At 35.0% G+C, this 23560-nt stretch overlaps 1 protein-coding gene across 1 annotated transcript; it reads right to left on the bottom strand.

Moving 5' to 3' along the window:
- Positions 1-15: 15 nt before the first annotated feature.
- On the bottom strand, positions 16-19503 carry LOC122415228 (uncharacterized). Its single transcript, XM_043427216.1, has 5 exons — positions 19475-19503; positions 1417-1620; positions 870-1215; positions 481-681; positions 16-111 (listed from the first exon to the last, which is right to left on the bottom strand). Exons 2-5 carry the CDS (start codon positions 1512-1514, stop codon positions 16-18), a joined length of 741 nt encoding a protein of 246 aa, XP_043283151.1. The 5' UTR covers positions 1515-1620; positions 19475-19503.
- Positions 19504-23560: the final 4057 nt, after the last annotated feature.

Raw genomic sequence — 23560 nt, 5'->3', positions numbered from 1 at the left:
GACCAGGGCGAGCTTCTATCCTGTGCTTAAGTCTGCTGTGATAAGACTCCACGATATTGTTCGTCCGACAGCTAAGCCCATAGACGCTAAAGCCCTCTGGCTTGACAATTCCTAGCCAATACCGGGCGTAATAGTCGCATAGTGGGTTCAGCTGTCTTCGGACTGTCGGTGTTAAACTATTCTTGATAGTTTCGAATTGGTTGGCAATATGATCAGCAGGCAAATACGCCAGTTTTTTGAAAAAACTTTTGGCTTCTGCGTTGGTCCGAAATAAATATTGAAGATGGAGGGCCCTGGCTTTCTTATATATCGCCTAAAATCCAGTACATGATTATTTTAATTGACATATACTTGGATACTTATTGTTTTGATGAAACGTCAACTTCAATAGTATGGTTTTACGTTGATGATAAATCAGTTTTATATTATTATTCATTCTCTTTCTTGAAAAATCATATCATCTAATCTCAAAATACTTACACGATCGTGATGGGTATTACAACCCGTACTTAGAGCAGTTGGAAATGCTTTCAAAACAGCATTCCGCAATGCGCGTTCAAAGTCGCTCATCACAAGAAGAATGTTATGCGCATGCAGAATATGTGTTTTTACATATTGCAAACATGCTTCATAAGCATTTTGCGTCTTTGATGTCATGATGACCCATATGAAGGGGAAGCCCTAGAGGCCGTGAGAGTAAACATAATTAGAATCGGATTCGCTATCAAATCATGAATTTTTTTTTATAACACAATTTGCAATCACGTTTAATATAATAAAACATACCTCATACCCTGTTATTTTGTTGTACGGTATCGAATTTGTTAGTTTTATACTTTAGCATGCTTTAAATGCAAATCAATTCTTACGTGATTCAATTTTATCCCCATAATAGTGAGCAATTGATATACTCCATCAATCCGGGGTCGCGAACAAAACGTTCCATCAATAAGAAGCCTTGATACCTCAGCCATTTCTTGCCGCACGAAATTTTTATCGAAAAATAGGGCATGCTGTGCACCGCTGTTGTCAATGATCAAACGCACAGAAAGTTGACCATTATCGTACTCTAGATTGCGAGCAAACACTGGATCAACGGGTCGATCCACGAATTCACGGACCGTATGGGGACTCGGGGGATAATGCTTCTTTCTGCATTCTTTCATAAAGCTCCTGATGGATCGGAATGAAACATGGCTGGCTGCTTCTGGATGACTTGATATGGGAATAGCAATCATAACAATAAAAGTGAGAACTCCGATCAACAAGCTAAGAAGAAATAGTACGTCTTACTCGTTGCCGTAAAGATACGGTTTTTGAGATTTATCGATGAATCAATATGGTAAAAAGCTAACCATTTTAGAGAATACATAAAAGCACATACGAAAAACTATGAAACTACGCGAAAATACTTACAGAACTGCATACGCATCGTACAAATCTTTTAATTTGTACCAATGCCGAGAAAGAGCATCCGATAAGACAGTTTTAAAGCGACATATATGCTCAACCATATCGTCTGGAACACAGTATTGCGAATGGGGATATCCATCTTCTATAAGCCCATTTAGTAATTTTGCCGTCCCTTGACAAATAGTTTTCCGACTACAGCGTAGATAACTGGGAAATCAAGAGGAATCGAACTGAAGTTTGTTTCAATTATTGAACAGATGATTTCAATACAGGAATGACCTATGTAATAAGATTGAAGGATTGATTATATTTCATTTTTTTGAAGTGATTTCAAACAAGCCCTTTCGAATTCTAAATTGGATCACGTATGAATACGACGTGCATACTTATGCTTTGTAACTAATGTACGAACATATTGAAGGCAGACTGTTATTCAGCAGAAGATAAATATTGTTCCGATTAGATCAATTAAATTTTTCAAGGAGCAAAAAAAATTAATTACAGATATTGAAACGAAGTTTCTTCCCAGCAGAGAGAAGAAAAATATTCCCAGCAAGAGAGAAAATTCATCAAAGATATCACGACAGGGTTTCTTAATCAGCAGAGCAATGCTTTTTAATAACTGTTGTTCAAGTTTCATTAGTCGAATTTTTCAAAGAACGTAGAGAAGAGAATAATGACAGATACTGGAATTTGATTTTTTTTCAGCGGAGAAAATGAAAGTTTTTCCAAGTTAACGGAAGCCAGTTTTCATTCTCAGCACGGAAACATAAACTTTTCAAAGACATCGCAGTCAAATTATTTTTCAGTAACTATTATCTGAATATGTTGAAGCCCGCGTGTTTCTTTTAGCAATGAATAACCGTTATTCTGATAGTATCAGTCAATTTTTTCAATGAGCGAAGGAAAATTATTCATTTAAGAGATGACAACTGGGTTTTTTATCAGCGAAGGAATGAAATCCTTTTTTCCAACATCATTGCGATCTTTCATTCCATTTTCAGCGGAAGGAAAAAACATTTAATGATATTCAAATCAAGGTTTTTACCTGCGGTGGAGAGAAAAGTTCTTTGGGATGTGTTTAGGTCAACTTTTATTTAGACAGAGGACGGAAACACTGAAATTATATCAAAGTGGAATTTTCCAAGAGCGAAGTAAAAAACTATAGTCAAAATATATTTAAGCAAAGTCGTTTTTGAGCAAAGGGTAACTGATCTTCCAATTTCATTAGTCAAATTTTTCAATGAGCGTAGGGAAGAGAATAATGACAGATACTGGAACTTGATTTTTTTCAGCGGAGAAAATGAAAGTTTTTCCAAGTTAACGGAAGCCAGTTTTCATTCTCAGCACGGAAACATAAACTTTTCAAAGACATCGCAGTCAAATTATTTTTCAGTAACTATTATCTGAATATGTTGAAGCCCGCGTGTTTCTTTTAGCAATGAATAACCGTTATTCTGATAGTATCAGACAATTTTTTCAATGAGCGAAGGAAAATAATTCATTTAAGATATCACAACTGGGTTTTTCAATCAGCGAAGGAATGGAATCCTTTTTTCCAACATCATTGCTGTCTTTCATTCCATTTTCAGCAGAAGGAAAAAATATTTAATGATATTGAAATCAAGGTTTTTCCCTGCGGTGGAGAGAAAAGTTCTGTGGGATGTGTCGAGGTCAACTTTTATTTAGACAGAGGACGGAAACACTGAAATTATATCAAAGTGGAATTTTCCAAGAGCGAAGTAAAAAACTATAGTCCAAATATATTTAAGCAAAGTCGTTTTTGAGCAAAGGGTAACTGATGTTCCAATTTCATTAGTCGAATTTTTCAAAGAGCGTAGGGAAGAGATAAATGACAGATACTGAAACTTGATTTTTTTTCAGCAGAGAAAATGTAAGTTTTTCTAAGTTAACGGAAGCCAGTTTTGATTCTCAGTACGGAAACATAAACTTTTCAATGATATCGCAGTCAAATTCTTTTTCAGTTACTATTGTCTGAATATGTTGAAGCCCGCGTGTTTTCTTTAGCAAGGAATAACCGTTGTTCTGATAGTATCAGTCAATTTTTTCAATGAGCGAAGGAAAATAATTCATTTAAGATATCACAACTGGGTTTTTTAATCAGCGAAGGAATGGAATCCTTTTTTCCGAGATCATTGCTATCTTTAATTCCATTTTCAGCGGAAGGAAAAAACATTTAATGATATTGAAATCAAGGTTTTTCCCTGCGGTGGACAGAAACGTTCTGTGGGATGTGTCGAGGTCAACTTTTATTTAGACAGAGGACGGAAACACTGAAATTATATGAAAGTGGAATTTTCCTCGAGCGAAGTAAAAACAATAGTCGAATATATTCAAACTCAATCGTTTTTTAGCAAAGGATAACTATTCTTGATTTTTCCCAGTAGAAGAAATGAAAGTTTTGCCAAGTTGGCAGAAGCCAGCTTCCATTTTCAACACAGGAAAATAATCTTTTTTTCAATGATATCAAAGTCAAACTCTCTTCCAGTAAAAGAAAAATCTGTCGTCTGAATATGTTGACGCCCATTCGTTTTTTAGTAAGGGATCCTTCACCTATTATTAAATCCGTTGAATTTTTCAAGGAGCGTTGGAGAATAATTCAACTAAAAATATTGAAACCAACCTTTTCTTTGGCAGAGGAAAAACAAGTTTATTGCAGCCCACTTTCATTTTCAGGAGTGGGAAAAAAAATTTCAATTGGATCAAACTCAACTTGTTTTATCACTGAAGGGTAAACTTATTGTCGAATTATATTGAAGTTAATTGTTTATCAGCAGAGGATAACCGGCGTTTTTGTTACATAAATCAAAGTTTTTAAGGAGTGTTGGAAGAATTATAGATCAAAAGTATTGAAACTAAGTTTCTCCCGAGCAGAGGAAAAGAAAGTATATAGTTTCGTATGTGTTGAAGCCAACTATTACTTGAAATTAAAAATAACAAAATCCACATAAACCGCAAAAGAAAAATAACAACCCAGAATTGACGACGATAATACGAAAAACGTGATCTTCTTAAAATAACGGCGAAACAAAGCTCAAAAAAATATATAACACAATGGAATAGACTAAAATTTTAAAAAACCTAAAGACAAATAAAATAATGAAAATTTACATGTAGTAGAAGAAGCAACAGAAAACTAAGATCACTATGTCCAGGCATTAGCCAACCCAGAGAGAGAGAGAGAGAGAATGAGACCGGCCAAAGAAATAGCTGGCCACAGGGATGCTAGCGGGATGTAAACAAACCCCGGTCGCCCCATTCAACAGCCCTATTGCTACCGTAGTTTTCCATTGTCCGAGACGATACATTCCCTAGCATTTCCGTGTATGTTTACACATAAAAAAAATTGCATGTTTTTTGGAAAAATTGCAAAATATGAGGCGTTTATCCATTTTGATTATTGATCGTAAAAAATGGGAATTCTTTATATTCAGTATGAAAAAGAAAAATAGATTCGCAACTATAATACAATTTTTCGCTTCGACCTTCCCGCCTCACGCACATGTTTGTAAACCGCTGGTAAAAATATAGCTATGGTCAATGAAAGTTGAGACCGTTTAAAAACCAGCAATATAATAAACATGCAAGAAGAAAATTGTCCAAAATTATTCAAACTTACATAGTCCGGCCATCGGGAGATGTACCGCTCTTTTGGAAAACTCGTCCGTCCTTAATGCGGTCGGATAAGGGCAAACGTTTTTGCTGCCTTGGCGGCATATTAAATGTCCGATACAACACAACGCAACAACACACAGTACACAAAAAATATGAAAAAAGTGTACAAGACTAACAGCTAAAAAACGTATGCTAAGATCTTAAAAATCACTATTATAGGAATAACCGAGATTATGAAAAAAACTTAAGTAGCACTATTTATACGAAAAGCTATTAGCCTTAGCAGGCAGCTTGATAATACCAATAATAAAGAAAAATGCAAAAAGAAAGAACACTATGGAAAATTTGTTGATCAGTACGATGCGCTCGGCGTGTCAACACAGAATGAAGTACCATAACAAAGTAATCAACCAGCGACTGCGCAAGCGAGTGCGAGCGTGTACGAGCGAGTAACTAGCGCGTACGCCGACGCGCTGATCACAACTACATGGGATGTTTAGAAATGTTGGAATTCAAAATATTTTTCGCACTACTTCAACTCTACATAAGAAAAATCCCCATTAATTTATTGCGCGCTGATTAGAAAATACTTTTTAATAGATAGCATCATTCCAAGTTGATTCGCAGAGGAATTGTTTAAATTTTTCCTGCGGTGGTGCTATGATGAAAAAAATGATAAACTTCCTAAACGCGAATACCGAATTTCGAACCGAAATTCGCCATACTGCTTCTATTTAAGAATACAAGACAAAACTTCTTCTGAAATGGTTTTTGGTGACTCAAAATATTTACCGCGATATTAAAGTTTTGAAGTTGCTATTCAAGTTCAAGCGAGTATATCTATACTATATCACTTGTCTTGCTGGTCGGGTATCTTCGCTCCGCTAGTGCTTTCGTCGCCAGTTTGTTTTACCCTCACTTCTTCTAAACCACCTATCCGTCGTATAGTCGGTAAAAAATTCGGCCTATATCTAGGACAGTCGTTTTTTTTGGTAACAATTTTTCATGAGATTGTATACTTTGATGATGACGGTCATCAAAGTGACCGTGTAAAAAAATTTGCCATAATTTATTCGAATATACGTAAAATTTCAAATTGTTTGGTCAAACCGAATTTTTATGGATAAATCCAAGGAGTAGGGGTTTGCAGGGTTTGAATTTTATGAGTTCACTTTCAATAATTTGGATGCTTATAAAAATTGCACTTACATAGAGTTCCAACCCTGGAGATTCGCAGCGTTTGAATTTCATGTGTTTAATTTTATAAAATTGTATTTCGAAAGAATTGTATAAATATTGCGGTACATATTTTACGTTAATCAACGTATAAACAAAATGAATCATATAGGTACCGGCGGGGCAAAATAAGCGATATAACAAATAAATAGAGCAAATAAAACATGTTTCATCCCGATAAATATTGCGAGTCGCCAAAAATTTTAGTTCGATATACCTATATTTATATTATTCGTAAATATCGAAAAATAGGTGATTCCGTGTACAGATTCCGAATGTGAAAAATTATATTGTTTTGGCAATGATACATTTTTTTGTCTGGATATCGTTAGAATGGTTTGGAGTACATTCCAATATATTCCATTGTTTCAATATATTCCAATATATTCCATGATTCTTTTAAAGAAAAAGGTTACTACTCTACTGCATTGCAGTAAATCATTGGACAATTTTCATAACTTTTTCATACCTACTCTAATGAACTAATTAAATTTTATCATGGTGAATTAGCAAGAAGGATGCCTTATTAGCTTGAAAAAAACATCGATAAAGATGTTTAAATAAAATTAATTTTTCTCAACGATTGTAATAAAAATTGGACACGTGAAAGAGGCATATGAAAGTTGTACTTAGGAAAAATAAATAGCCGAAAAACTTCGAAATAATCATTAAATAACGGTTATTTTTTCCAAAATTGCTGTTTTTTTCTTTATGATAGTTTTCTGGAACAATTTTGGAACTATCTTTTTCAAATGTCTTTTCCAATGTAGCGTTGTCTATGAAATTCGTTGCAATTTGGTCGGAAAGGTACGCCACATTGAAAAACAATGAAAACCGATTTCGAACACTAAAAACCAATGTATTTAAATCTGTAAACCATTGAAAATTTTAATGAGAAGCTTTCGTGATAAATGTTTGTGCATTAGGGTGTTTAAAAAAAGCGATGTTTTTTTTTTCCTCGGAGGTCAAACGGAAATCGTTAGTACATCAAAAAAATGTAATTTTCTTAAAATCTCAGATTAAAAAAAAAAATTTAGAGTGCTTAAGCCACTTTTTAATAATTGTCTATTTTTTCTTCAAGAATCGCGAAGCGAAAATTTTTCTTCGGTCTCATAGAAGAAAGTGTTCCATGAAATCATGAATCATATGATATTTTGTCACTCTCAAAAAACTTTAAAGGCTGCCTCGCATAATTCATTCCTTTATTCTGCATATTTAGCGCAGAAAATCATGAGATTGGAAAACGCGTGGCTACAAATACCCATTCTTATCGTGTTTCTGAAAGAATGGGTGAAAGTATTATGTAAAAACATAATTTTTTTAAAATTACATATTATAACAAAAATTTTTGGGTTCATAGAAATGCTCTGGCACGCCTCTATTACTATACAAAAAAATGAATAATCACATATTATAGTCCTTTTGATTCTGAACAACTTTTGTCTGAACAATATTTTTTTAAAAAATCGACTTGATTAATTGAAATCGGACAGCTGGTAGAGCATCCAGCTTTGCCGAAAGAAATGACCCTCTTAACGTCTGAGTGGAATCACTCAAAAAATAATTATCTGACAGCACCTGGATTTTTTACAGAGGAAGTATCTATCAAAACTTAAAACAGTTTACGCGTACAAGTGCATGCATTGTATCTATACGATGAACTGCACAAATTCATTTTCAACATTACACACAAGCTTGGCGTGCATGGTTTTCAATCGGAAGCTCGGGAAGAGACAATTGTTCAAATTTACTATAAAAACAATAATTAATTAGAATTGTATGAACGAGTGTGAAAAAAACGATCCCCCAATAAAATACGAGGGGCCCTGTTATATAATGATTTGGTAAACAATACAGATGGGTCAAATTTGTGGATAAAATTGAATAATTAAACGAACGGATAAAGAAATGAAATCAATCAATCCCTTTATATGCCTTTATCTTGTACGGATAGATACGGCCATTCTTTCATGCCCATACGCATTTTAATTTATCCACGCGTCACTTTCACTCGTTTGTCCGTACACTCTTTTTTTTACCAAATGGGCAGATGATTGGATGAATTACACAAGTATTGAAATGGATGAACAAAGAAGTAAGCTGTGTAAACATTGATTTCAGAAAAGAAAACGCGTTGAATACGAAACATTTGGAGTAATGAATTTATCAGTCAAACTAGTCAAGAATAGATATTTTTCTTTGTGTACACAGCGCGGGATCTCACGTCGAACTACTCAATAAAATAGTTGGATGGAAAAGGGATGGCAAATTAAAAAACAATTACATGAGAGGATCATCAAGTTTTCTTCAAATATATGGACGGATGAGGCATTCCTTCGCCGAGCTTCCGATTGAAAACCATGCACGCCAAGCTTGTGTGTAATGTTGAAAATGAATTTGTGCAGTTCATCGTATAGATACAATGCATGCACTTGTACGCGTAAACTGTTTTAAGTTTATAACCCGAGCTAGCATAAAAACAGATGATAATCTCTTAATAATTGCAGAATTATTCGAGAAACCTTTGTTGCTCTATGACGTTTGCTGGAAAATTTTTCTGAATAAGTGAGGGATTAGGGCTAAAAGTGTACACGAATGAATTCCACAAGAACCTTAATTCATTCACTGTACTTGGCTACGTTGGAAAATGATCTCATTTTTTTTTATTTCCAAAATTCAGAATTCCTACAGGAAACGTAATTCATTCACTGTATATGTTACAATAGATCTCATATTTTTTCACAGTTAAACATTTTTTAAAATTTATTTATTGACAATGCGAATATAGAAAATCATTTAAAACGACGGTCACGACCTTTTAATACTTGGCGTGCCTTTTTTACTTTTTGAAGTTTTAATATTTACTGATTTCACTTCTTTTTGCGAGACGTGACAACTATATGGGAATCGTATTTCATTCACTATATTTGTCAACTTCAGAAAACGATCTCATTTTTTTTTTTATATTTTGAAGTTTTTTTATTGAAAATGCAAATATAGTAAATTATTGGAAACTACGGTCGCGACCTTTTAATAATTGGCGTTCTTTTCTTACTTTGTCAATTATTTTTTTTTCTGATTTTACTTGGATTTTACCGCGGTAACAATATTTACTTAAGAAAAAAAATACATTCCTCGTCTTAAACGAAAATTTTTGAAACGATTTATTTCAAGGTGAGTGATTTTCACTATATGACAAAAGCAATCAACACAGCTAATTTTTCTATGTAGACGGACGAAAACTGTGCGGTTATGTTCATGTGAGTTGAAACCTTTTACAAGCAATAATGGTGACGATTTTGATTATCCATTCAGCAACTCGAATTTTCCAATGAAAGATTGGGAAATACGTATGCAATGGGATGATATTTTCATTTTCTATTCCTTTTTTTGAAAAGCTCCACTTGTTTACTTGGAAAAATGATTTTTGAAACTATCTTCTTCTCATTCATGGATTCCATGTTGACATGGATACTGTCAATGGTTTGCAGTGTCCAAGGAGATGTTTCCATGATATTCAATGTCTAAGACCACAGCTTTATGGTTATTGGTGTTCAGTGATATTTTTTCATGTAATCATTCTTCTGTAACGTATGAACCTGCCTCGTCAATGTAAACTATTAAATCGCAGATCTAGATATCGATAACTATGACGAAATATATCGTAAACCATTGCACCGTTTACCTAAATATCGGGAAATATAAAATTGTCGAATATATATTGAACAATACGAAGGCATCCACCTAGACATCGAAAACCCTATAGTCGCCAAACTAGACATCGAAAACTATAGAGCCGACGACCTAGATATCGAAAACCTTAGAAAAACTCACCACACTATCGGAAACTATGGAGCCGTTGACTTTCATATCGGGAACCATAGACAAATTCACCTTAACGTCGGAAACTATGGAGCTATCGACCGGGATAGTGAAAACTATGAAGTCGTCAACCTAGTCCACGAAAACAATGGGAAAACATACCTGGACATTGAAAACTACGGAGCCGTTGATCTAGACCTCGAAAAGCATGAAAAAACATACCAGGACGACGAAAGCCATGGAGAAATATACCTAGCCATCGAAAACCATGGAGCTGTCGACGTAGACATCGAAAAAAATGGAGAACCATAACCAAACATCGAAAACTATGGAATTGTTGACCTAGCATCAAAAGCCATGACGGAATATACCTGGACCACGAAAACCATGAAGGAACATACGTAGACATTTAAAACTATGAAGAAATATACCTGGACATCCAAAACCGTGGAGGAATATACCTAGACACTGAAAAATATGTAGACACATACCTAGACATCGAAAAGTATGAAGTCATCGACCTAGATCACGGAAATGATGAAGAAATATACCTAGAGAACAAAAACTATGGAAACTCAGACCTAGCAATCGAAAACTGTGGAACCATCAACTTAGACCACGAAAACCATGGAGAAACATACCCAGACATCGAAAACCATGGAGGAATATACCTGAACCACGAAAACCATGATGAAACATGCCTAGACATTGAAAACCATGGAGGAATATACCTGGACGACGAAAAACATGGAGGAATATACCTGGACCACGAAAACCATGAAGGAACATGGTTTTCGTGGTCCTTCATACTTCGTCATTGAAAACTGTGGAGCCGTCGACCTCGACTGCGAAAACCATGAAAAAACATACCTAGACCACGAAAACCATGGAAGAATCTACGTAGACCACGAAAACCATAGAGAAACATATCTATACATCGAAAACCATGGAGGAATATACCTGGACCACGAAAACCATGTAGGAACATATCCAGACATCGAAAACTATGAAGGAATATACCTAGACATCAAATCCCATGGAGGAATTATCCTAGACCACGAAAACCATGAAGAAACATGCCTAGACATTGAAAACCATGGAGGAATTATCCTAGACCACGAAAACCATGAAGAAACATGCCTAGACATTGAAAACCATGGAGGAATTATCCTAGACCACGAAAACCATGAAGAAACATGCCTAGACATTGAAAACCATAGAGGAATATACCTAGACATCGAAACCCATGGAGGAATTATCCTAGACCACGAAAACCCGAGAGAAACATACCTGGACATCGAAAACTGTGGAGCGGTCGACCTCGACTGCGAAAGCCATGAAGAAACATACCTAGACCACGAAAACCATGGAGGAATCTACCTAGACCACGAAAATCATGGAGGAATCTACCTAGTCCACGAAAACCATGGAGAAACATATCCAGACATCGAAAACTCTGGAGGAATATACCTGAACCACGAAAACCATGGAGGAATCTACCTAGACCACGAAAACCATGGAGCAATGTACCTAGACCACGAAAACCATGGAGAAACATATCCATACATCGAAAACCATGGAGGAATCTACCTGGACCACGAAAACCATGAAGGAACATGTCCAGACATTCAAAACCATGAAAGAATATACCTAGACATCAAAACCCATGGAGGAATTATCCTAAACCACGAAAACCATGGAGAAGCATACTTGGACATCGAAAACTGTGGAGCCGTCGACCTCGACTGCGAAAACCATGAAGAAACATACCCAGACCACGAAAACCATGGAGAAACATATCCAGCCATCGAAAACCATGGAGGAATATACCTGAACCACGAAAACCATGATGAAACATGCCTAGACATTGAAAACCATGGAGGAATATACCTGGACGATGAAAAACATGGAGGAATATACCTAGACCACGAAAACTATGGAGGAATGTACCTAGACCACGAAAACCATGGAGAAACATATCCATACATCGAAAACCATGGAGGAATATATCTGGACCACGAAAACCATGAAGGAACATGTCCAGACATTCAAAACCATGAAGGAATATACCTAGACATCAAAACCCATGGAGGAATTATCCTAGACCACGAAAACCATGGAGAAGCATACTTGGACATCGGAAACTGTGGCGCCGTCGACCTTGACCGCGAAAACCATGATTAAACATGCCTAGACATTGAAAACCATGGAGGAATATACCTAGACATCTAAACCCATGGAGGAATTATCCTCGACCACGAAAACCCGAGAGAAACATACCTGGACTTCGAAAACTGTGGAGCCGTCGACCTCGACTGCGAAAACCATGAAGAAACATATCCAGACCACGAAAACCATAGAGGAATATACCTAGACATCGAAACCCATGGAGGAATTATCCTCGACCACGAAAACCCAAGAGAAACATACCTGGACATCGAAAACTGTGGAGCCGTCGACCTCGACTGCGGAAACCATGAAGAAACATACCTAGACCACGAAAACCATGGAGAAACATATCCATACATCGGAAACCATGGAGGAATATACCTGGACCACGAAAACCATGAAGGAACACGTCTAGACATTGAAAACCATGAAGGAATATACCTAGACATCAAAACCCATGGAGAAATTATCCTAGACCACGAAAATCGTGGAGAAACATACCTAGACATCGAAAACTGTGGAACCGTCGACCTCGACCGCGAAAACCATGAAGAGACATACTTAGACCACGAAAACCATGGAGAAATATACCTTAGACATCAAGAACTATGGAGAAATACACCTGGACATTAAAAACTATGGAGAAATACACCTGCACATCAGAAACCATAGAGGAATATACCTAGACATCGAAACCCATAGAGGAATTATTCGAGACCACGAAAACCATGGAGAAACATACCTGGACATCGAAAACTAAGGAGCCGTCGACCCAAACCTCGAAAACCATGAAAAAACATACCTAGACGACGAAAGCCATGGAGGAATATATCTGGACATAAAAAACTATGGGGTCGTCCACCTAGAAATCGAAAATCGCGATAGAATGTACTTAAACCTAGTCCTCCAAAACCCATGAGCTATCGCCCTAGACATCCTCGAAAAATCCAGCGGCGTCGACCAGAATTTTATATTTTTTTTATTTTTATTATTTATTATTTAATGTTATTCGTATTATTCAATTTTTTTATTTTATTATATTATTATCATTTTATATTATATATTGTATAATATAATATATATATTATATTATATATTAATTATAATAAAATATTTATTATAATAATATTTTATTATTAATTAATATTAATAAATAAAATATATATTATATAATTATATACATATTTTATGCGCAAACCAGGAGCTGGTATTGCCCCCGCTGTGCGCCCATTCTCTAGCTCTCTCGCTCGACGACGCAGAAGGAGAGGGGGTAGCCGCGTTCAGCGTAGTGCGTGACGTAGAGTGTGACAAAAGTAAGAAATCGTGCAAAGGACGTAAGTCCAAATGTAAACAAGCGTAACTTACGCCCCTCTGTCTCTAAGAAAATGAAAATCCCGAAATGATGGATTTTAAATCACTAACGTTACATATCTCAGGATCTACTGGACGGATTTACTTGCAACAAAGACCAATGGAAAGAGAAAAATCGAAAAAAAATCGTCACAAATTTTCAAGTTCTTTTATGAAATGGTTTATTTGTGAGAGCCATTTGAAAATTCTGTGACGTCATAAAACCGGCATATTCGCGTATATAAGAGTAGCGGCAGGGCTCGCGCTGGCTTTTCTTTTGCGCTGCAGTTTTTCCTTTTAATACTTGGCGTCGAGCCGCTACCGCGTCTCTTGATACCTACAATCGTGCAAAAAAAAGAAAGAATCAACTTAAAAAATGATAACAATTAAAAATTTTGAAAAAATGTCTTTTTGTGTTTTTTTTCAATATTTTCCTTTAATTATAATTAATAAATAATTATCTATGGATAGGGTCGTTCCAGAGCTCATTCTCTTTACATTTTCATTTCCTACATTTTGTTTTTGGTCGCTTTGACTTAACTTCATTGTTTTCGTTGTATAAGCAAAAAACTAAAAACAGTGCGTTTTTTCACTAATTTGTTAATAATAAACAAGGTACTAGGAATCTCGTGTCTAAAACTGTAAACATAACATCAGAGTACCTTTCCGCGTGTGATGGCACTCGCCGTTACCTGTGTTACTATTTTTGGCAAAATCTGACGATTTTGTATCTCCATTTCCTGATCTATTATGTTTGGGCCTAATTCTCACGAATGTTGCAACATTGAAGCAAGAAATGAAGATTGACGTTTACTGTTGTGCTAAGTATAACGCTCATTCTCTTCACATTTTTATTCACTACATTTCATCTTTTGAATTTATATTTCCATAGTTTCATTAGTTTTTATTTTATAATCAATGAAACCAGAAAAGTGCGTTGTCTTTACTAATTGGTTGGTAAAAAAAAAAAAATGCGGTCTCGTGTGTAAAACTATCAATTTAACATCAAAATACCTTCCGCGTGTGATGACACTCACGGTTATCGGGTAATGTTTTTATCAGAATCTGATGATTTTAGAGTGTCGTTTTGTAGTTCAGAATCCGAGCAAATAGTACAATTTTTTCAATTGAGATGTTGTTTCGATTGCAATGTTTCTTTCTTACCGAATATTTATTTCAATAAATGATTCCATATTAATTTTTCACAAATCCTTGCACTGTACTGAGGAAATGTTCAACAAGTGCCAGGCTTTTTGCCTGCTTAGTCCGCCTCTCTCTCTTTCTCTCCCTCTCTCGCTCTCTCTCTCAGTGAACCACAATATAGAACAACTTTTTTCTTTTAAAATATCTGAGGACAGTATTTTTAGAACGTTTTGTTCCGATACAATCCCACTTTATTGAGATTCGCCTGTTGCTATATAATTACAAAGTTATAATGTATCAAAAAAAAGATATTCTTTGCCATTCAACACCGAACACGAGTGGAAAAAAATCTTAATCGCCGTCCCTTTGTATCACTTGTGACAGTTTTGTAGATACACGCGTGTGCTACCAAACATCGATGGTGGGGAACTTCTTTTATCAGTTCTAATTTTTTCCTTTTTTTCAGACTTTCTCACTCTTGGATATTAATTTTCATAAAAAATGGAATCATTCTTTTTTTCCCTTGATTCTTTGAATCACAGAAAATCCGTAACGAGTCTCGAATTTTATCTCTATCGACGTGGAATGGATTCGAGGTAGAAACTGTTTTAGGATTTTTACAAAATTCGAAATAACCGTATACGGAACGAACTTTTGAAAGTGTTTCCAGGCGTTTTTTTTTCATCTCATTATCACATGTACTTTACATATGTTGTGTCCTTTTTTAATTTCCTCTTCAAGTCGCTATCTCTATCTCTCTCGCTCTCCTTTTCTCTTGTGATCGGCAAGGTGTCAGCTCGGCGGCATCAGGTAGTTGGACGCCGCATTGTTCGTGTATATCTGTACTATATCATAAAACCGGCATATTCGCGTATATATAAGAGTACGGCAGGGTTCGCGCTGGCTTTTCTTTTGCGCTACAATTTTTTCTTTTAATACTTGGTCTCGAGCCGCTACCCCATCTCTTAATATACGCGAACAATGCGGGGTGTCCGACTGCCCAGAAACAGGCTGAGCCCTGTTTCTCTCTCTCTCTCTCTCTCTCTGTGTGTTTTTCTGATGTTTTTCATATATCCAAGTTGCGTACCACTACATTTTTAAATTCATTTGTCATAAAACCCATGTTAGTCCGGGAGCCAGCGACATTTTTCGTTGCTATAGGGTAGTATGGGGCAAAATGAACACTTAAGGATTTAAGCAAGTTTCATTGATGAGCATATAGTCTTTCAACTATTTTTTAGTCCCAAAATGGACGCCCAGTCCTTGTGTCCCAAATTTCGTTAAAAAAAAAATTTCGGGGCAAAACGGACACAGCCCCTCAGAGGCATAAATATCGACAAAAACCGACCTTTCAAACCGTCATCATCAGATTCATTGGAGTGCGTAAAAAATTTTTTTTCGATATAGAATTGATAAATACACGGAAAAAATGAACTATAATTTTCACAGTTTTTCCCATCAACAGCGCTTTTTGAAAGGAAACCGAATATTTTGCTGTGAACATTGTATTTTTACAGTTTAATAATTCAGCATTCATCCTTTTATAAAAGAAGAGTTGTCACGAAATCTCGAAGTGCGAGTTATTTTTGAAGCTGCTATAGACGTACTTTGATTGGTTGTCGATGTTGTGCTCGGAGTTCGTTCATGTGCGTATTTCAGATCGTAGAAAAAAAGAGGAAACAATTGCATCACATTCGATCGCGATCGTGACAGATAAATTTATTTATAGCGACATAAGAGTGAAGTGATGGAGTAATTTAGTAAGAGTGAAGCGTGCGCAATTACTATTCGACCGTAGATACCGTGATTTTTGCAATGAACTATTCAAAACAATATTCCTGAGTAATATTTTTATTTAAAAAGTGTTAAAACAATTAAAGACAAGCGCGCGCTTGCGCGTGCGGTGACCCTAGTAATTGTAAAAAATACAATGTTCATATAGTAAAATGTTCACAGTTTCCTTCCGAGAGGCGCTGTTCATGGGGAAAACTGTAAAAACTATAGTTCATTTTTTCCATGTATCTATCAATTCTAAATTAAAAAAAAAAAATTTTACAGACTCCAATAAATCTGATGCTGACGAGGATGGAAATATCAGTGACAGTGAGGATTCTGACGAAGACACTTGACTCATCGAAACAATCTGAAACATTGATGATGATTGAGGGTTTCTCATATGTCACTTATCCAGTAATAACTCTACTACCTCCTGACGACGCCATGTTCTGTCAAATTGCTGGCAGCCTAATTTTCTTCGCTAACTCAATCATTAAACTAATTGAATAAAAAATTCAGTTTTGCGGATATTAGTCAATTATAATGGAATGGAAAATATCATGGATTTTCGTGTACGACTATTTTACTCCTGCCGACGTCATGTTCTGTGAAATGGCTGGGAGCATAATTTTTTTCACTATCTTAATTATTAAACTAATGATAAAACAAATTTCAGCTTTGCGGATATAAGTCGATATTTTTTTCAACACTATCACCCCGCTGGCAGGAATTTATCGTTCAACAGTAGAGGTGGCAGGAATTGTTTTTTTCCCATAATGACCTGTCAATAAACAATACGTGAAGTTTCAGCTTTGCGCATTTTTGACAATCACTCAATTGTTTAAACAATCCGCTGATAAGCGTTGTCCCGCTGATGCGCCTGCAGGAGTCGATTTTATGTTCAACAAGCGCTAATATGATACGAAAACAATACAATAAATGTTGCGCAAATTTGTCAAAAAAAAAAAAAAAATAGTGTTGCTGGCTCCCGGACTATGTATTTTTGACATTAGCTCCCCAGTGAATTTCGCTTGGTTTCTTCATTAACTGTTTTTAAATCTCGATTGTTCGCCTACTTATTTGAGCATGAGGGTCCAAATAAATCTCCCATATTATTGCATTATCTACTGTTAAAAATGGATCTTCTATCCAGATCAAAATAAAAAATATCAATCAATCTCTCTCCCCCTCTCTCTTTCTCTCTGTTATCTTTTCTTATACTCTTTACCTCTAGACGGTCCTGCCACAATGTTTTGTTTGAATCGTTTAGGAAGAGAACAAGTTTACAACTTTTCGTCCAAATTTAATTTTATATTCTCCGAGATCCTCGTGTTGTACAGTTTGGGACCAGAAAATACGACTCTAAAATCATCAGATTTTAACAAACATACCACTCGATAACCGCAAGTGTCATCACACGCAAGAAGGTTCCCTGATGTTGAGTTAATAAATTGAGACACGAGATTCGTATCATTTTCTTTTTTTTTACAATGAGAGGTTGACTTTCAGGCCTGGAGAAGTGGTCAATGAAATCTCCGCTCAATATCATTCATATCAATCCTTTTTAAGCAATGCTGGATCGAAAAACATATTGTCAAATAACAGAACGCTTCGGTTACTACTGATAATCTCTTAACGGCTCAACCATTGTATCTTCGAGCGAAATGAAATTTCGTAAAGGTGACACATTAAGGTTGTTCAATACCAAAACACGATTTCTTACGAAAACTTTGAAAAAAATATATGTCGCGCAGAAAAATCTAATGAATCGATTAAAAAAAAAAGTCGTTCTACCGTTTAGTTTTTCAGATATTGCAAGTTAAAGTTCTGTAGTTTCTCCATCTGAATACATGGTAATCGTCAAACAAAAAATGTGAACCGAAATAATAGAACGGTTTTTACCATTTTGATTTAAAAAAAAACACGGAGTTAGAGTATCTTCTAAAGAAAAAATTAAAAAAAAAACGTGATCTACCGTCTAGCTTTTGGAAAAAAAATTAATTGTAATAAAAATCGTATGAGATTTTGAGTAGGAAAATTTCAAGGTTCGCGACAGGGCAACGCTGTTGAGTGAAACGGGCAATGATTATCACTATACTTTAGAATGCTGCGCTCGTCTCAAACAGTTGCCTGTTTACAGTGTTATCACAATTGACGTCCTTCTGAGCATTCATTTGTATGCTCGTATATGTGCGTACGGCATGAAGATGTCTTCTAGCAGGGGCGTACGCAAAACAAAAAATATAAAAATTCCAAAATCACGAGCAATTATGAAATTTTAGTAAAATGTCGTAAGCATACATTTTTTACTGATAAATAACTTCAATTTGAAGGATTTTTGGGACATTTCACAACGAATAATGTTCACACAGCAAAGGGGCTGCACTCTATTTTTTATACGGCACTTAGCTATCGAACTACGTTAAGGAAACATTGAGTTGATTTTCCTTGGAAGTTTTCTATAGTATATACTGAGTGCGTTAATCACTTCGTAAAGTTTGAATCCAATAGAGATTACTTACCTGTAAAAAGTGATGTCAAATGTCGATGAACTATTTTAAGTAATCACCCCACAATATTTAACTTGATTGTTTCTGTGCAGTTTCTGCAGAAAATAAGTATCTGCAATACCACATGATAAATTAAGGTATATTTATAAGATGATTAATCAGCAGAACATGAAAGAATGGACTTAACTTTAAATGAATTTTTATTCTAAAAGTTTGTCCACTGCACATGGGCAATCTTCTTACTTGTTAGTAAATGTGCACCGATTATTTTCCTATTACCTCCAACTTTTCTTTAACAATTAAATTAGTATACACGTTTTGAACAAGTTGAAACACACAAAAACTAATTTATGGCTGGAAATAGAGGATCATGGAGTATAGTTCATTAACCCACTTACCGTATTCCAGTATTCACTTACATTATGAAAAGTAAATAGACACTGTGAAGTTCTTATATCTTTTTTACAGAAAGGAACACATATCTTTTCACCACACGTGTGCGGAACTTCCCGAAATCAGACGGTTGAATTTTCGGTGTATGTGTGGTGAAAAATAGTATACACTCCACAGGAGTGAAATTAGACTACCTCTCAAACCGCGTGTTTATCACCTTCGCTTTGGCTCGGGTCCCAATTTTGCTCGCGGTTAGAAGTAGTCTACTTTTCCTCCCTAGGTGCGTAATATACTATACAGGTCTAATGTATTGGAAGAAAAAAAATGACGTATTGTCGAATTCCTGATCGTTGACTTAACTGACCATATTTAGATGCTCAAGCAAGTCGTGAATATTTTTAAAAATTCCTTCGTGGCACGCGCCGGAATTCCGCGCGTCGTGGGAATTCACAAAGAAAATATAAAAATTTGGAGAATTTCATCCGCCATGTTGGACCACCATTTAATGTTGGAAAATCGGATAAAAATTCATAATGAACGCCGTCGACCAATTTTCACGAAAAAAACATCGTTTCGAAATTTTCGTACGCCATATTCGATCAGCCAGTTTGAATTTGGTAAATCTTGTAACGGACTTATAATACGTGACCCCAAAAACCCTTATATATCTAGCTTTCCATGCAAATGAAACAAAACAGTCGTGTCTGCATGGGTAAGGGGGATGTATAAGGATATTTTAAGCTTTGAGCTGCCATATTTGACTTCACCGTGGGGAATTTTGTAATAATTCAATATGGATTTTGAAGATAAAGTTCCATGGACACGAAATCTTCTTGACCTCTTATCCCTCAAGGGATTTCGATCGAATTTTGATGATAGATTGTCGATTAAGTGGAATGTTGAAACGAAAAAATTCGTTATTTTTCTTTAATAAAAGGATTCAATTTTGTTGAGTTGCATTTTTTGAAGTTTTTGTGCACGGGTTCTGGAAACTAAAGAAATTTTGCGTCGGAAACGACGATATTCCTCATTTTTTCTCAAACGGATTTCATAGAAATAATAACTGTTGAAAAATAAGACGAAAAACGTCCGTCTGGACATTAATGGGCCAAGTCAAAGTTTAATTTATCTTCTCTACTTCTTTTTACTCAAAACCGAGGAATACATCGCAGTGTTTTTCTCAAATTTGGAGAAAAATTAAGGCAAACTGGGACACTAAAAAATATACGAAAATTTTCGGTTTTTTAATTAATTTTCAGTAATGGCATTTCACTAACGTCCTCAAAAGATTTATGTGTAAATTAGATAAAAAAAATGGTAAAATGAATAATAATCAGATTTCGTTAGTAATTTACCTATATAAACTTATAATCAGTGATATATTGAATAAATTTATTTCAAATCAATTATAAATCATCATGGTTAAATATCGAATCAATATGGATTCTTTTGAAATCGAATCGAGTGTTTGCACTCCGACTTTTAAAGTTTGTGTGGATGACAATAGTATAATGACGATATTGAGAAAAAAAATTCATATTTTTTGTGAAAAAATTTCGAATTTATTGCCATTCTACGAGGCTCCAAATTTAGTACGACATGACGAATTTTGAACCCGGTCAGCAGGGTCAGTACAAGGAATGCATAATCGGAGACTGGATTTGGAGGTTGTTTTGTCCAGTAAACCCATTCAAAACGAAAAACTTATATCGTTTTGTTTTATCTTGCAAAAAAACTTTCTGCTTTGGAATATTTATTAAAATGTAGGCCTTTTAATGGTTCTCTACATTTCACTTCATCTCCAAACTTATTACACACCAATTATTTTCAACTAAATTCCATACTAAGAACTAAGATAATTCAGGAAAACATCTCTTTTTTCTTTTTAAGCAGAGTCGTAATTTTTCTTTTAAAAAGTCGTAATGCAATATGAAAATAAACACCCTTCATGAGGAAGTAGTAGTCTACCGAGACGAACAACGATAAAAACTGTCGATGTTTATTTTCACGAAATTTGAATTAAACGATGGTACCCTAAAATTTGTCTGCAATTTCTATTGCAGGTATTATGTTAATAATGATCTTGTGCAACAAAAATTGCGCAAAATTATTTTTTTGCAATTTCAAATAATATAAAAAAAAGTTTTTTTTTAAACACGGCAGTGGGTGTCAGTACGTCACGGCATTCGGATTCCGCATTGTTCTCGTATATATATATAGTAGGGTGGCCCTTAATATGGATAAAAAAAAATTGATCGCGCCGCCCCCCAACTTGGATTCAAATATCAATTTTTCTGCATCATTGGAGAAATTTGGATTTTTTAAATCTGGTTTATATATAAATTTTTTTTTCCTACTTTCCAAAGCTATTGTATATTAGTATTCAATATACAGATCAAATAATAAGGTCTTCCATACTGCACTAACGAAAAAAATTATAGGGTCAAAAGATTTTTCCAAATTTTTAGTGATTTTTAAAAATGTGGTATTTCAGTGAAAAATGCTCGTATCAAGGTCTAAAAAAACGCATTTTGAAGCTTCAAGTTTATAATTTCTAGATCTTATGGTAAAAAAAATGCAGAGCTACATGTTCTGCGCAATTTTGAGAAAAAGTGTGAAAAAAAATTTGCAAATTTTTATGCATTTTTTTTTCATTCCACAAGCGTAGATTTTTTTTCCAACTAAGCCATAGTGTGGACCGGATAGCTAGTTTATTCAGCTTCAATTTGCTTTTTTTAAAACTTCGGTATGACCATTTTTTGCTGAGATGTTGAACTTTGAATCAAGAAGGACCCTTTTGTCTTTGATCGCCGATATCTCGGCAACCAATGGTCGCATAGGAAATTCAAGGGCAGTTCTGAAAACTGGAATGAATGTCCTACAAGGTTCCGTTGCGATCTTGAGGACGAATTTTTTCTTTCATTCTTGTCGTGAATTTAAAAAAATAGGCAAAAAAGGTAATTTATGGTTTTTCAGAAAGTCAATAACCAAATTTCAAATAATCATGAAATAACTGATGTTGAGTATGCCATTTACAGCTGAATATACCTCCAAAAACCCTGCGAAGTTACATTTTGATCTAACTAATCGTTTCCTCGTTGCAACCGGTCAAACATTAAAATAAATTTAAGGGTAACGTTTTTTACGTTAAACGAGTCATGATCATGACAAAAATGAAAAATTTCTAAGTTTTTTCCACATTTTTCCCATAAATAAGGTTGAAATATTACAAAAAAAAATTTCCGAAAGTTTTTGATTGAAAATTGATTTTTTTCTTAAGGCTTCCAACATTGAGGTCTTCTGAAAAAAAATAAATTACTTTTTTTCCTGTTTTTTAAATGCACGACAAGGATGAAAGAAAACATTCGTCTTCAAAATTGCAACGGAACCTTGTAGGACATTCATTCCAGTTTTCAGAACTGCCCTTGAATTTCCTGTGCGACCATTGGTTGCCGAGATATCGTCGATCAAAGACAAAAGGGTCCTTCTTGATTCAAAGTTTAACATCTCAGCAAAAAACGGTCCTATCAAAGTTTTAAAAAAAGCCAATTGAAGCTGAATAAACCAGCTATCCGGTCCATACCATTGCTTAGTTGGAAAAAAAAATTCTAAGCTTGTGGAGTTGAAAAAAATAAAAATAAAAATTTGCAAATTTTTTTCTCACAATGTTTCTCAAAATTGCGCAGAACATGTAGCTCTGAATTATTTTCGTCTTAAAATCTTGAAATTATAAACTTGAAGCTTCAAAATGCGTTTTTTTAGACCTCAATACGACCATTTTTCACTGAAATACAACATTTTGAAAAATTACTAAAAATTCGGAAAAATCTTTTGACCCTTTAATTTTTTTCGTTAGTGTAGTATGGAAGACCTTATTATTTGATCTGTATATTGAGTACTAATATACAATAACTTGGAAAAGTAGAAAAAAAAATTGACACATAAACCAGATTTAAAAAATCCAAGTTTCTCCAATCATGCAGAAACATTGATATTTAAATCCAAGTTCATGTTTACAGGCACGTCTTCCTCTTACCGGACATGTAGCTGCGGTTTTGCGTAGATTTTTTTTCTTATCATTTGGAACCGTTTTGGGGGGCGGCGCGATCAAT

This window comes from Venturia canescens, chromosome 8 (assembly GCF_019457755.1).
Source record: "Venturia canescens isolate UGA chromosome 8, ASM1945775v1, whole genome shotgun sequence".
NCBI lineage: Eukaryota > Metazoa > Arthropoda > Insecta > Hymenoptera > Ichneumonidae > Venturia > Venturia canescens.
Note: the sequence above shows the minus strand (reverse complement) of the source record. Positions and strands in the feature narration are given on the sequence as shown.